The following is a 12,998-nucleotide window of genomic DNA, read 5'->3' as shown; positions in this document are numbered from 1 at the left end:
CTATAAATTATGTCCTTTGCCTAATTTTTGGTAGTGAGAAATCAGTATTATTTTTATTTTTAAAGATTTATCTCCATATTAACATGTTTTTTGCATTTCTTACAGATATAACTAACTTGCATTGAAATTTTTTTGTTTGGTTATTTTTAACATAGTAGAGTTTTACGTGGTTATGTAGTCATTGTATTGACTTTTCCCTTTGTGATTTCTATCCATCTGTTTTAGTTTTGTAATTCCTTTTGCTTTGAAATCTCTTTCCAATGTAAGAATCAGCCAAGAATTTCCCTATATATTCATTGTACCTTAAATGATTTCATTATTTACGTTTAACATATCTGTGTAGAATTTATTTTGGTGTAAGGTTAATAGCAAACTTGATTTCTTCCACATGTACTTTGCCAACTTTTCTAGCAACTTACATGGATAAACCCACATTCCTCAGTGGTTTGTGATGTTTTCTTTGTAAAAACAATAACAACAACAACAAAAAAGGTTTATCAGGATCTGTTTCAGGTCCTACTTTTGTGTTCTGTTGACCTGCCTGCCAATTCTCTCTCTTTTTTTCTTTTCAGGTCATGCTGTTTTTTAAGTTAACAACTTGTAATAACTTTGTAAAACAAGTTACCACCCTATTCCTACTCTTTTCACAAAGTTGATCTCTTTTCACAAAATTTCCTTTGGCTGTTTTTCTTTTTTTTGGTTGGAGGGCACAATAAGCATTGGGATTAGTCGTCTTTTAGTCTCATTTCTCAATTAAGGCAATAAAAACATTAACAGAGAGGCAAACTTTAAAATTTTTATATATTTATTTTTCCATTTATTTTTATTAGTTGGAGGCTAATTACTTTACAATATTGTAGTGGTTTTTTCCATACATTGACATGAATCAGTCATGGATTTACATGTGTTCCCCATCCTGATCCCCCTCCCACCTCCCTCCCCATCCCATCCCTCTGGGTCTTCCCAGTGCACCAGCCTTGAGCACTTGTCTCATGCATCCAACCTGGGCTGGTGATCTGTTTCACCCTTGATAGTATACTTGTTTCAATGCTATTCTCTCAGAACATCCCACCCTCGCCTTCTCCCACAGAGTCCAAAGTCTGTTCTGTACATCTGTATCTCTCTTTCTGTGTTGCATATAGGTTATCGTTACCATCTTTTTAAATTCCATATATATGTGTTAGTATACTGTATTGGTCTTTATCTTTCTGGCTTTTTAACTTGTAACTATTTATTCAGTTTATTCATCTAATACCTTTATCAACTTCTCTGAAAACACATTTTAAAAATTGAAAATAAAACACAGCTCTGTTTCCAATTTTCACATGCCTGAGGATGATTTTCTTTTCCTTTTGCCATTTTTAACATTTTGGATTTTGTTCTATAATGATATAGCTTAGCTGATAGGTTGTGTCTTAGGAATAAAAAAATATTCCTCAATGAGTATTTGATGGATGTTATGAAATATCTTGTTCTTTTATTGTTGTTCATGTTTTATTTTTATTTCGTGTAATCCTAAACTTAACTCTTCAATCCGGCAAGACTTGGAGGGGGACATGGAAAATATGGAACCCAGAAAACTACACTGAGAATGTAGAACTTATAGGATGATGCATACAGACAGGGATGATGGGTGATGCCCTGAGCCACAAAAGGCACAGACTGTTGGTTAAGATAGAACACAAGTCAGATTTATTAGGCTTGTCCACAATGGGCAATGGCAATGTTTTCTCTGGTCTTTCCATTCCTAGCCCTGTAGCATACCATGGCTTCCCCAAAATATCCGTGTCTTCTTTCACCTTGCCCGGAACCACGTGCTTGCCGTTCAGCCACTCTGTCTTGGCAATGCAGGTGAAAAACTCGGGGACATTCGTGTTGGGTCCAGCATTGCTGTGGATAAGATGTCCAGGTCCCTGCGTTTCTGGATAAAGTTAGCATCATCAAATTTTTCCTTAAGATGAACTTGCTGCCATTGCTATAATGGCATATGAAGTTATTACCCTGGCACATAAACCCTACAATAATTCTTTGAAAGCAGGAACCCTTATAACAAATTTCTTCTCACCACTGCTTTGAGCACAACAGTTTTCTGCTTGTCTGGGAAATTTGTTTGAAAACAGCTGAAAGGCGATATGGCCCAGCTCACTGGCAACGGCCACGTCAAAAAGCTCGGGGGTGGTTGTGGGGGTGGCTGCTGACCATGGCTGGACAATGCATGGAGCTCTAGGAAGGTGGTCCTGGTATTTGTAAAGCTATCTTGTTTTTATACTCATACGTTTTTCTCTAAAGTCAAAATAGAATAGTATAAAAGCTGTTTCTAAAACATACTTGCATTTTATGTGCAAGTATTTATATTGCCTTCCTTCATACAGTGCATGTTTAGAACCTCTTCACCATGAGCCAGACACTGCTGTTGTTGATGCTGGTGTTGTAGTAGGGGGCAGGATAATTCCAGTGGGGAAGACAAATATTACACCAACAAATACATAGAAGCATGTAATGTAGTATAGAAGTGAGCACTCTGAGGAAATACAAAGCGAAGTAAAAGGACAGAGGGTGGCAAAGGTGAGGGTGACACTCTTGTGTAAGATGATCAGGAGAGTCCCTTGGTGGGGGGGGGGATTAGGTGGTGTTTACAGACACTTGAAAGAAATGAGGGAGTAAGTTATGAGAGAGTTAATTCTTAAGTAGGTTGATAAATCCAGGGCCCTAGAGAAGGAGAAAAGGACAATTTTTTTTTTCTACTTTGCTTTGTCTTAGTCACATAGGACATTTTTTTCTTAAGCTCTGAGTTGTTATGGCAATTTTCTGTTTCTGCTAAGACTAACTTTTTTCAAGCCAGAGTTAATGATTACATAGCATAATGACTATATAACAAGAATCTATCTGGCTGGAGGACATGCTTCTACTTAACAGGAACCTTTTAACTAATCCTGTTACCTTAAGATGTATGTTGTGGGCGTGGGTCTGGTAAGACCTTTAAAACCTTGAGACAGTCTTTTAATCTATTGTTAGTAACCAATGAAAAAAGTGTATAAACCCACCTAAACTACTAAGCAGGCAGAGAGTGCCCCACCCTGCTCTGATGTCTATGTCAGAGGCTTCTCTATCCCTTTTTCCCTGTAGTAAAACTTTTGCCACATGAAGTTCTGAGTGCCTGAAGCCTCTTTTCTGGTCCTGAAGCTAAATCACAGATCCAACACAGTTCACCATAAGTTATCAGTTATACAGGTGGTAGATTCAAGAAGATCAGTGTATCCAGAGGGTAGTGAGTGAGTCAGAAAATAGTGGGAGATGAGGTCAGAGAAAGGGGTCAAATGAAAGAGTTGGATTTTATGAGTATGAAAAGCTGTTGGAAGATTCTCAGCAGGAGAGGAACATGATTTGGTGTTTTAGTAGTATCTGTCTGGCTGCCAATATAATAAGTGAATGGTGATGCTATTCACTAAAATCACTGGGAGAGCAGTAGATTTTGGAGTGGTGGGGATCATAGTACATTGGAAGTACCTATTAGTTATTTGTTGTTGTTCAGTCACTAAGTCATGTCCGACTCTTTGTAGCCCCATGGACTGTAGCACGCCAGGCCTCCCTGTTCTTCACTATCTCCTAGAGTTTGTTCAAACTCATGTCCATTGAGTTGGTTGTGCTATCTAACCATCTCATCCTCTGCCACCCTCTTCTCCTTTTGCCTTCAATCTTTCCCAGCATCTGGGTCTTTTGCAATGAGTCCCCTCTTCACATCAGGTGGCCAAAGTATTAGAGCTTCAGCATCAGTCTTTCCAATGAATATTCAAGATTGATTTCCTTTAGGATTGACTGGTTTGATCTTGCAGTCCAAGGGACTCTCAAAAGTCTTCAACACCACAATTCAAAAGCATCAATTCTTAGGCACTCAATCTTCTTTATGGTCCAACTCTCACATTCATACTTGACTACTGGAAAAACCATAGCTTTGTCTATATGGACCTTTGTAGGCAAAGTGATGTCTTTACTTTTTAATGCATAGCTTTCCTTCCAGAAGTAAGCATCTTTTAATTTCATGGCTACAGCCACCATCTGCAGTGATTTTGAAGCCCAAGAAAAGCAAGTCTGTCACTGCTTCCACTTTTCCCCTTCCATCTGCCATAAAGTGATGGGACCAGATGCCATGATCTTAGTTTCTTTAATGTTGAGTTTTAAGCCAGCTTTTCCATTCTGCTCTTCTACCCCTTCAAGAGGCTCTTTAGTTCCTCTTCACTTTCTGCCATTAGGGTGGTATCATCTCCATATCTAAAGTTTTTAATATTTATTTTAGCAATCTTGATATCAGATTGTGATTCATCCAGAACTGACGTTTCACATGATGTGCTCTGCATATTAGTCACTTCAGAGGAGGCTTAATTAATTGGATGATGTGTGAATATGGGGCACAAGACCAAGTATTGGAGGAATATGTGTTGGTTTAATGCCCTGGGGTTGGGTCAGATCACTCAAGGTACATGTTAGTTTCCTATGGCTTCTATTACAAATAATCATGAACTTTGTGTCTTAAGAAAATAGAAATTTTTGTTGCTCATAGTTCTGAAGGCTAGAAGAAAAAAATCTAGCAGGTCCTTAGTCCATCCAAGGGCTCAATGGGGAAGTCACTTCTTTGTTTTTTTCCATCTTCTGACTCCTGTAAAGTGCTCCTTGACTCGTAGCCACGTTACTCCAGTCTCTGCCTCCATGATTACATCGCTTCCTCCTCCTCTGTCCATGGAATCTCTCTGCCTCTTTCTTATTAGAACACTTGTCATTGGATTAAAGATTCATCTGATAAAGTTTATCCAGGGTAAACTCTTCTCAGAATCCTTAATCACAACTTTGGCAATACAGGTAGAATACACTATTTTATAAAATAAAGTAAAATCACAGTTTCAAGGGTTAGGAGGCAGACATGTCTTTTGGAGGCCACCTTTAGTATTGTGTCTTTTGTATTGGCCACCTTTCAGCCCCATACAAGTAATGACTGTGGATTGAAAAGCCAAGTGGTCCCCAGACAGGCCTCCAGAGCACAACAGTATTCAGAGGTCAGAGAGAACACAGAAGCAGTAAAGAAAACTAAAGGTAGACAGTGAAGTGTAGGAGAGAGAGTCAGTGTGGTCACTGATGAAGAAGAGTTTTAGTGAGAAGGAGATGATTAGCTGTGTGAAAGCAGCTGAGCGGTGTACAAAATAAGGGCCCAATCTTGATTGTTAGATTTGGTAAGACCCTGTCGTTGGCAAACTTGCCAAAATTGTCTTCAAGAGTGGCTGTTTGTTTCCACCGTGGTCCCCAGTGCTGATCCAGCTTCCACTGAAATATTCTAACCCTGGTTTAGCCGTCGTCATTGTGCTTAGTCGCTCAGTTGTGTCCAGCTCTTTGTGACCCCATGGACTGTAGCCTTCCAGGCTCCTCTGTCCTTGGGGTTCTCCAGGCCAAAATACTAGAGTGGGTTGCCATGCCCTCCTCCAGGGGATCTTCCCAACCCAGGGTTCAAAGCCAGGTCTCCCACATTGCAGGCGGATTCTTTACTGTCTGAGTCACCAGGCTAGCCCAAGAGTACTGGAGTGGGTAGCCTATCCCTTCTCCATGGGATCTTCCTGACCCAGGAATTGAACTGGGGTCTTCTACATTGCAAGTGGATTCTTCAGCAGCTGAGTTACCAGGGAAGCCCTGTTTTAGCTGTTGCATCCATGACTGGCCAATGTAAAAAGTGCTTCAATGTATAAAGATATTTTGCGTTTCTTTCTTCTTCTTCTTTTCTTTCTATGTGAAGATCTGTGTGTGAGTATGTTGTGTCAGTAACCTTGGTTCTTCAAACTAGTTTATGTTCATGGTAGAAATTTTGGAAATTGTTGTTGTTTTTCAGTCACTAAGTCATGGCCTGCAGCATGTCAAACTCCTCTGTCCATCACTGTCTCCCAGAATTTACTCAAATTCATGTCCATTGAGTCATTGATGCTATCAAACCATCTCATCCTCTGCTGCACCCTTCTCCTCTTGGCCTTCAACTTTTTCCAATATCAGGGTCTTTTTCAATGAGTGGGCTCTTTGTATCAGGTGACCAAAGTATTTGAGTTTAAGCTCCAGCATCATCCTTTCCAATGAATAATCAGGGTTGACTTCCTTTAGGATTGGCTGGTTTGATCTCCTTGCAGTCCAAGGGACTCTCATAAGTCTTCTCCAGCACCACAATTTGAAAGCTCATCTTTCTTTATGGTCCAGTTCTCACATCTGTGCATGACTACTTAAAAAGCCATAGCTTTGACTGTATGGACCTTTGTTGGCAGTGTGATGTATCTGCTTTTTAATACACTGTCTAGATTTGTCATAACTTTTCTTCCAAGGAGCAAACATCTTTTAATTTCATTATGACAGTTACTGTCCACCATGATTCTGGAGCCCAAGAAAATAATATGTGTCATTGCTTCTACTTTTTCCCCTTCTATTTTCCATAAAGTCATGGGACTGGATGCCAAGATCTTAGATTTCTTAATGTTGAGTTCTAAGCCACTTTTTTCTCTCTCCTCTTTCACCATCAAGAATCTCTGTAGTTCACTTTATGCTGTTAGCGTGGTATTATCTGCATATTTGAAGTTGTTGATATTTCTCTCCATAGTCTCAATTCAAGCTTGTGATTGCTGCAGCCCAGCATTTCTCATGATGTATTGTGCATAGAAGTTAAATAAGCAGGGTGACAATATATAGTCTTACCATACTCCTTTCTTTAATTTGAACCAATCTGTTGTTACACGTTGGGTTCTAACTGTCGCTTCTTGACCCGCATACAAGTTTCTCAGGAAGTAGGTCAGGTGGTCTGGTATTCCCATCTCTTTAAGAATTTTCCACAGTTTGTTGCGATCCACACAGTCAAAGGCTTTAGTGTAGTCAGTGAAGCAGAAACTGAAAGTGTGTGAAAGTGTTAAATCACTCAGTCGTGTCTGACTCTTTGCAATCCCTTGAACTGTAGCCCACCGGACTCCTCTATCCATGGGATTCTCCAGGCAAGAATAGTTGAATGAGTTGCCATTCCCTTCTCCAGGAGATCTTCCTGACCCATGGATCAAACTTGGGTCTCCTGTATTGCAGGCAGATTCTTTACCATCTGAGCCACCAGTGAAGCAGAAGCAGTGGAATTTCCCTGCTTTCTCCATGACTCAACGAATGTTGGCAATTTGACCTCTGGTTCCTGTGCTTCTTTGAAACTTTGGAAGTTAAAATAAGAAAAAATTAAAATGAGTCACTTAATTTTATTATTAATTATTATTATTAATAATAAACAATAATTTTATTTATTTATAAACAAATATTTATAAAATTATAAATTAAAATTTAAATAAAATTCAAAATATTTATAAATAAATAATTATAAATAATTGTTATTTATTATAAATACATTTATTTATTATTACTTAACTTTATTTGAAGTGTAGCCTTTTTTTCCTAGGACTTTTGGTATTTGATCACTCAGTTTTTTAGGTTGGGCTCTAAGGCTTCTATACAGAGACCACTGAATTAAGTGTGATATGATTGCCCAGCAGTATATAAAGGACAGTGTCGCTAACAATATATCACCCTATGACTCTAGGTTGTTTTTTTGGTTTCAGGGTGCCAATGTGATTGGCTGGGCATGCACCCAGTTGTTGAAGAGGAGACCTTTCCAAGTAGAGGGAGGCTATGCTGGTGATGGGAAGGCAGATGGATCCAATCTGTCCGTAGAATATGAAAACATGTTTTCATGTGCCATTCTCCCCGTTTTGTCCCATGACATATTCAGGGCTTTCCCTGGTGGCTAAGATGGCAAAGAATCTGCCTGCAATGTGGGAGATCCAGGTTTGATCCCTGGGTCAGGAAGATCCCCTGGAGAAGGGAATGGTTACCCACTCCAGTATTATTGCCTGGAGAATTCCATGGATAGAGAAGCCTGGCGGGCTACAGTCCATGGGGTCACAAAGAGTGGGACATGACTGAATGACTAAAACTTTGACTTTTCAACATGATATTTTCATATGGAAAAATCCTTACCCAGATGTTAAAAAGATGGAAGTGGTAAAAATTCTTTAAATTTTAGGAAGCTAGTAATGCAATTAAGGAGGTATTACTATTTTATTAATAGCCTGCATCTTTATACTGTCTCCATTAAATCAGTGAAAGGTCAAACTGCGAGACTGGGAGGGAGAACAGTTTTGAGTCAGAATAAGTTTAAAGTAAAAATTATCAAATTCCTCTCAGTCGAAAGCAGGCAAATTGAGATTGAGAGGAGGAACACAAGGATGTCATTGAGGATACTGTGATGTGACTCTGAGTAGATTCAAGGATGAGATCCTCCCAAGATCTCCTCTAGATGCCCGATTTAGCCCTACAGGACTGTGATCATAGACTCTAATCAGAAGCTTCTTTCTCTGAAGCAACTGTCTCTTGATGAAAGGGCCCACTGAGCTTATTTACTCAATAGTCAGAATTTTCTCTTAAAGATTTGGCAAAGCCATTTCTATTATTTTAAATTACCTAAATGTTGTGTAAAGTCAGTGGAAACTGGAAAATGTAGACCTCTTAAAAATGCCAAATTACATGTAGACTTTCAAGACCAATTATTAGTGAGTAGGCCATTATTTTTAGGGAGTTGAATAAAGAGAAGAGGAATACTTTTTAATTTCATGATTCTGAAACTTAGGATCTGAACTGATAACATAAACAGATATCAGCACTCTTGTCCTGCTTTTGACTCCACATATTTTGCTTGCCAAAAGTCCAAATGAGAAAAAGGTCTTGAAGTTGGAAATAAGGAAACTTATTTTATATAAGCCACATTACTTGTTGATATGGGCTATTATAGGCTGAGAATGAATTTTAGAATTTTAAGTTCATTGTACTTATCTTTGAATCAAGCCAAAGTTATTGAGAGTACCATATGGTTTTAGAAGATATGTTTGGTGTCTTTGGAAACTTGAGGCTACTAAATCATTAACAGCTGACAGAATGGAGTAGACCAAATGTACTTGGAATTGAGTTCTTTGTAGTGGGGAAGTTTGTGGATTTCCTGGTTCAGCCCATCTGATGAGAAGAATAATTCACAAACATGTTAGCTAGTTGCACAAGATGAGTAATTTTGCCTGAGAATGTGAGATTGATGAGAGCGAAGATAAATGTAAAAGACTGTGTCATCAGCTGAAGAAACTTAAAGAGGGAAATAATATTGCCAATTTTAAAATGTTTCATCAGGTTCAGGGCCAGATAACTCTTTGTTGTAGGGTCTGTTCTTTCACGGTTTAGCAGCGTCTCTGGCTTCAACTCCTGAGATGCCAGTAAAACTCTTTCCCCAGCTGTGAAAATCAAAACTGTCTCCAGACAAAGCCAAATGTCTTCATGAGGGCAAACTTGTCCCTGAGTGAGATCCACTAGGCGAGGCTACAGAGATAATCCCCAAAGTCGTGTTGCAGTTCCATGGTCAAGATTGAACAGGATGAAGAGGCAGATTTATGAGAACTTGTGCTTATTGAGTGTATTATTGGGATGGAATTTCATTTGGGAAACAATAATTTGTATATTGTACTGATGAAAGATAGACTATGTTTTTTTCAACATAGTGTGTAAATGAGAGCAGTAGGTCTACTAAAAATGTGGGTGATTCATTGTCTTCTATTTTACCTCCCCCCAAAAAGCCTGACAGAAATATGTAGAACTGCCAAAACGAAATCAGCAGTGGGATGACACTTCGGAGAGTGCATAGGGTATAACTTTCTGCTTGCTTAAATTTTACTGCATAGAGAGGCCACTCGGTGACTTAGATACTCTCATATGCATGTCTTCATATAGAGACAAAGTGGCATTTGAGGCCAAGACTGTATTCACCAAATGCCTGGGCAATCATCAACTTTCCCCAGTCTCCTTCTGAGTTAGGCTGGGGCCATGTAACAAACCGTCCAGTGAAATGTGAGCTGAACCTAACTTATGGGCTGAAGAAGCTAAAAACCAGAGTGTGTCTTCCACTCTCTCCTCCGCTGTCACAGAGGCTTTGGGGCCCTCACCAGTACGCGTCCTATGAACCAAAGAAGAGCCGCTCCTTTTTCTCATTGTCTCTGTTCTCTGCTGTCTTATATTGGAATGTCTTTTAGTTGGGTGTTCAGTTTAGTTCAGTCGCTCAGTCGTGTCCGACTCTTTGCAACCCCGTGAACTGCAGCACGCCGGGCCTCCCTGTCCATCACCAGCTCCCGGAGTCCCATTGGACTCTCTAAGAATTGACCTGCTTAATTCTCATATTTCCAGTGGTCATCACTTTATTTTTTCTGTGTTTTGGAATTCAGTTAGAATTTGGCCATGGGAATAGAAGGTTCAGCTAAGACTCAAGAGCACAAGCATCGCTATCAGTTGCCTTTCTCCATGTTAATGATGGTGAGAAAGCCACATGCTTATGAAGTAAACTTCATATGATGTTACACATGCTCCAGCAACTTTTGTCCTGAATGAAGGTTAGGGGATTTGAGGAGTATTTTTCAGTAAATAAAGGATAAAGTGGTGAAATGCCAAGGGGTGACACTTGAGAGGCAAGATTGCATGATCTTTAGTAATGTGTAGTCTGCTATTCAATTGCCCGAATTTGAATCCTAGTTTTGACCCTTTTTAGCTGTGTTCTGTGCCTATATATATATATATATATAGTACGTGTTCTGTAACATATAGTTCTTATTCTTTTTTTCTTTCTCCTTCTTCCTCTTCCTCCTCCTTTTCTTTCTCCTTCTCCTTTTGGTTGATCCTCCTTTTAAGTGCTTCTTTTATTGTCAGTGCCATCTAGATGTTTCTTATCACTAGTTAATTAGGTTGCATATCAAAAGAATTATACCAAGCCTATGAGTGCAAGAATATTTTGAGTTCTATTAATAGACTGTTGTATTTCTAAACGGTATACTCCAATGGTTAGTATAAGTAAGTTAAGGGCTTTCATAATTCTAATTGCTTTCTAATTACCAGGGTTATGATCACTGCTAACATAAATGATACCGTGGTTAAAGAGAAAGGTTCCCTTTCCTCTGGGCAGTTTCAGCTCCATGTCAGTGCACCTGTTGGCTAGCAGAACACAGGCTGGATTTCAGCCCCACACACCCCCTGGGCAAGGCATCTCTGTGTAGTGTTCAGTCTGCATGACTGTTTGGGGCCCTGGTGGGTGCATTATCCCCATTAGGAAATCTGTCCAGGAAAGTCAAATCTCGTGCTCCAAGGTGAATCCTGTTAACTGGATTGGATGCTAGTAGCTGTGCCTGGTTTCTTTGTCCTTGTTGCTATGAAAGGGTGAAGGTAAGTGTTAAGCTCATCACTTGAAGGCTTTGAGAATGAGTGGGAATCCACAAGTTATCAGGTGGTGAGCATCTAGACTTAAACCCTTGAGATTGGATGAGATCACTTAGGAATAGTGAGTGAAATAAGAAGGCAAATGGACCAAGAAACTCAGACTTTCAGAGATCACATAAAAGGATAGGAATGGGAAAAGGAGACCCTACAAAGAGAGGGAGAGAGTGAAGGTGCATCGTCACGAAACATAAGGGGGGAGAGAAAGCCAAGCCTACACTTCCGGCCACCTGATGTGAAAAGCTGGCTCATTAGAAGAGACCCTGATCCTGGGAAAGATTGAGGGCAGGAGGAGAAGGGAACGACAGAGGCCGAGGCGGCTGGATGTCATCGCTGACTCAAGGGACTTGAGTTTGAGCAAACTCCAGGAAATGGGGAAGCACAGAGAAGCCTGGCGTGCCGTGGTCCATGGGGTCACAGAGAGTTGAACACGACAGTGACTGAACAATAACAACACTCTGTGAATAGCCATTTCAACCACGTGCTTGTACACATTAGGATGGTGATTTGTAGTCCATTGAAAGGTCATGCTGGCATCCCTCTTCCTCACGATCAACCTTCTGTCTCCTAGGTAAAAGCCTCCGATGCAGATGCAGGACTCTATGGCTTTGTTGAATATTCTCTTTATGCTGGATTCCAAAGCTACAATGTACCTCAAGCATTCCAGATAGACCCACATGATGGGCACATCTGTGTTTCTCAAGATACTGACAGGGAAAGAGATCCAGCCACCTATGATCTCTTGGTGAAAGCTAAGGATGGGGTAAGTCTTTATCTGTGAAATTTTACACATACTCAAAAGTGAACTGCTGTGTGTGCATTTGAGAGTACAAAGGATTAACAATCAATAACTGGCCAATCTTGTTTCATAAATCACTGCCTCTTTCCTTTGCTGGAGTGTTTGGAAGCAGATACCAGACATATCATTTCATTTGTAAATAATTCAGTAATAGCTCTAATGGATAGTGACTTTTAAAAACACAACGACACTATAGTACATTAGCAGTAATTCTTTATCTAATATATATTCCATTTAAATTTTATTGGATTACAAAGAAAGATTACAAACTTTTAATAGTTGGCATGTTTTTATCAAGATCCAAATTAGTCCACAATAAGGATTGCTATATTCCTTAAATTTCCATCTGTAACAGCCCTCTACCTATTCCCTCTCACCTTTCCTCCTACAGTATTGATTTTTGGAAAAAATTTGATCAATTGGCCTATAAAATTTCCATATTCTAAATGAGGTTTATTGCATCATTGAGATTCATTTAATGCTTTCTTTTATCACAGTTTCTATAAAATGGCATTTTGAGCTAGAGACTGATGAATTTTGGCTTTATTCAGTGATGCTCTGTGCTTCTTATTGCATCGCAGATACATGCCATTATTTCACTAGGGGTTTCAGTGGGACGAGTTTTGAATTCTGTTATTTTTTGCATTTATTATCTGAAATTCTTCAATTAAGAAGAATGTTCTCTCATCAACTATTTGATTGGCTTGAAGTACAGTTCTTCAAGAAAAGCAGGATAATGCTTGATTATTTCACTTTATTTTACCAGTTTTTAAAATAATGAGTCGATACATTTACTATCTTCAAACATTACTGATGATTTTTTTCTTACTTTGATTATAAATTCTTGATTTTTTTT

At 39.3% G+C, this 12,998-nt stretch overlaps 1 protein-coding gene and 1 pseudogene across 1 annotated transcript in view; one reads left to right on the top strand and one right to left on the bottom strand.

Annotated features, from left to right (window-relative positions):
* The window catches only part of LOC136145497 (protocadherin-23-like), a gene marked incomplete at its 5' end in the record, with an annotated part of 197,197 nt that overhangs the window by 122,053 nt on the left and 62,146 nt on the right, over positions 1-12,998 (top strand). Inside the window, one exon of the mRNA XM_065903806.1 lies at positions 11,915-12,106. Within this exon, the coding sequence (XP_065759878.1) occupies positions 11,915-12,106 (192 nt within the window). The remainder of the gene's footprint in view (positions 1-11,914; positions 12,107-12,998) is intronic.
* On the bottom strand, positions 1,696-5,348 carry LOC136146012 (peptidyl-prolyl cis-trans isomerase A pseudogene; annotated as a pseudogene).

This window comes from Muntiacus reevesi, chromosome 13, assembly GCF_963930625.1.
Source record: "Muntiacus reevesi chromosome 13, mMunRee1.1, whole genome shotgun sequence".
Classification (NCBI taxonomy): domain Eukaryota; kingdom Metazoa; phylum Chordata; class Mammalia; order Artiodactyla; family Cervidae; genus Muntiacus; species Muntiacus reevesi.
This window is presented reverse-complemented; position numbering and strand designations above follow the sequence as displayed.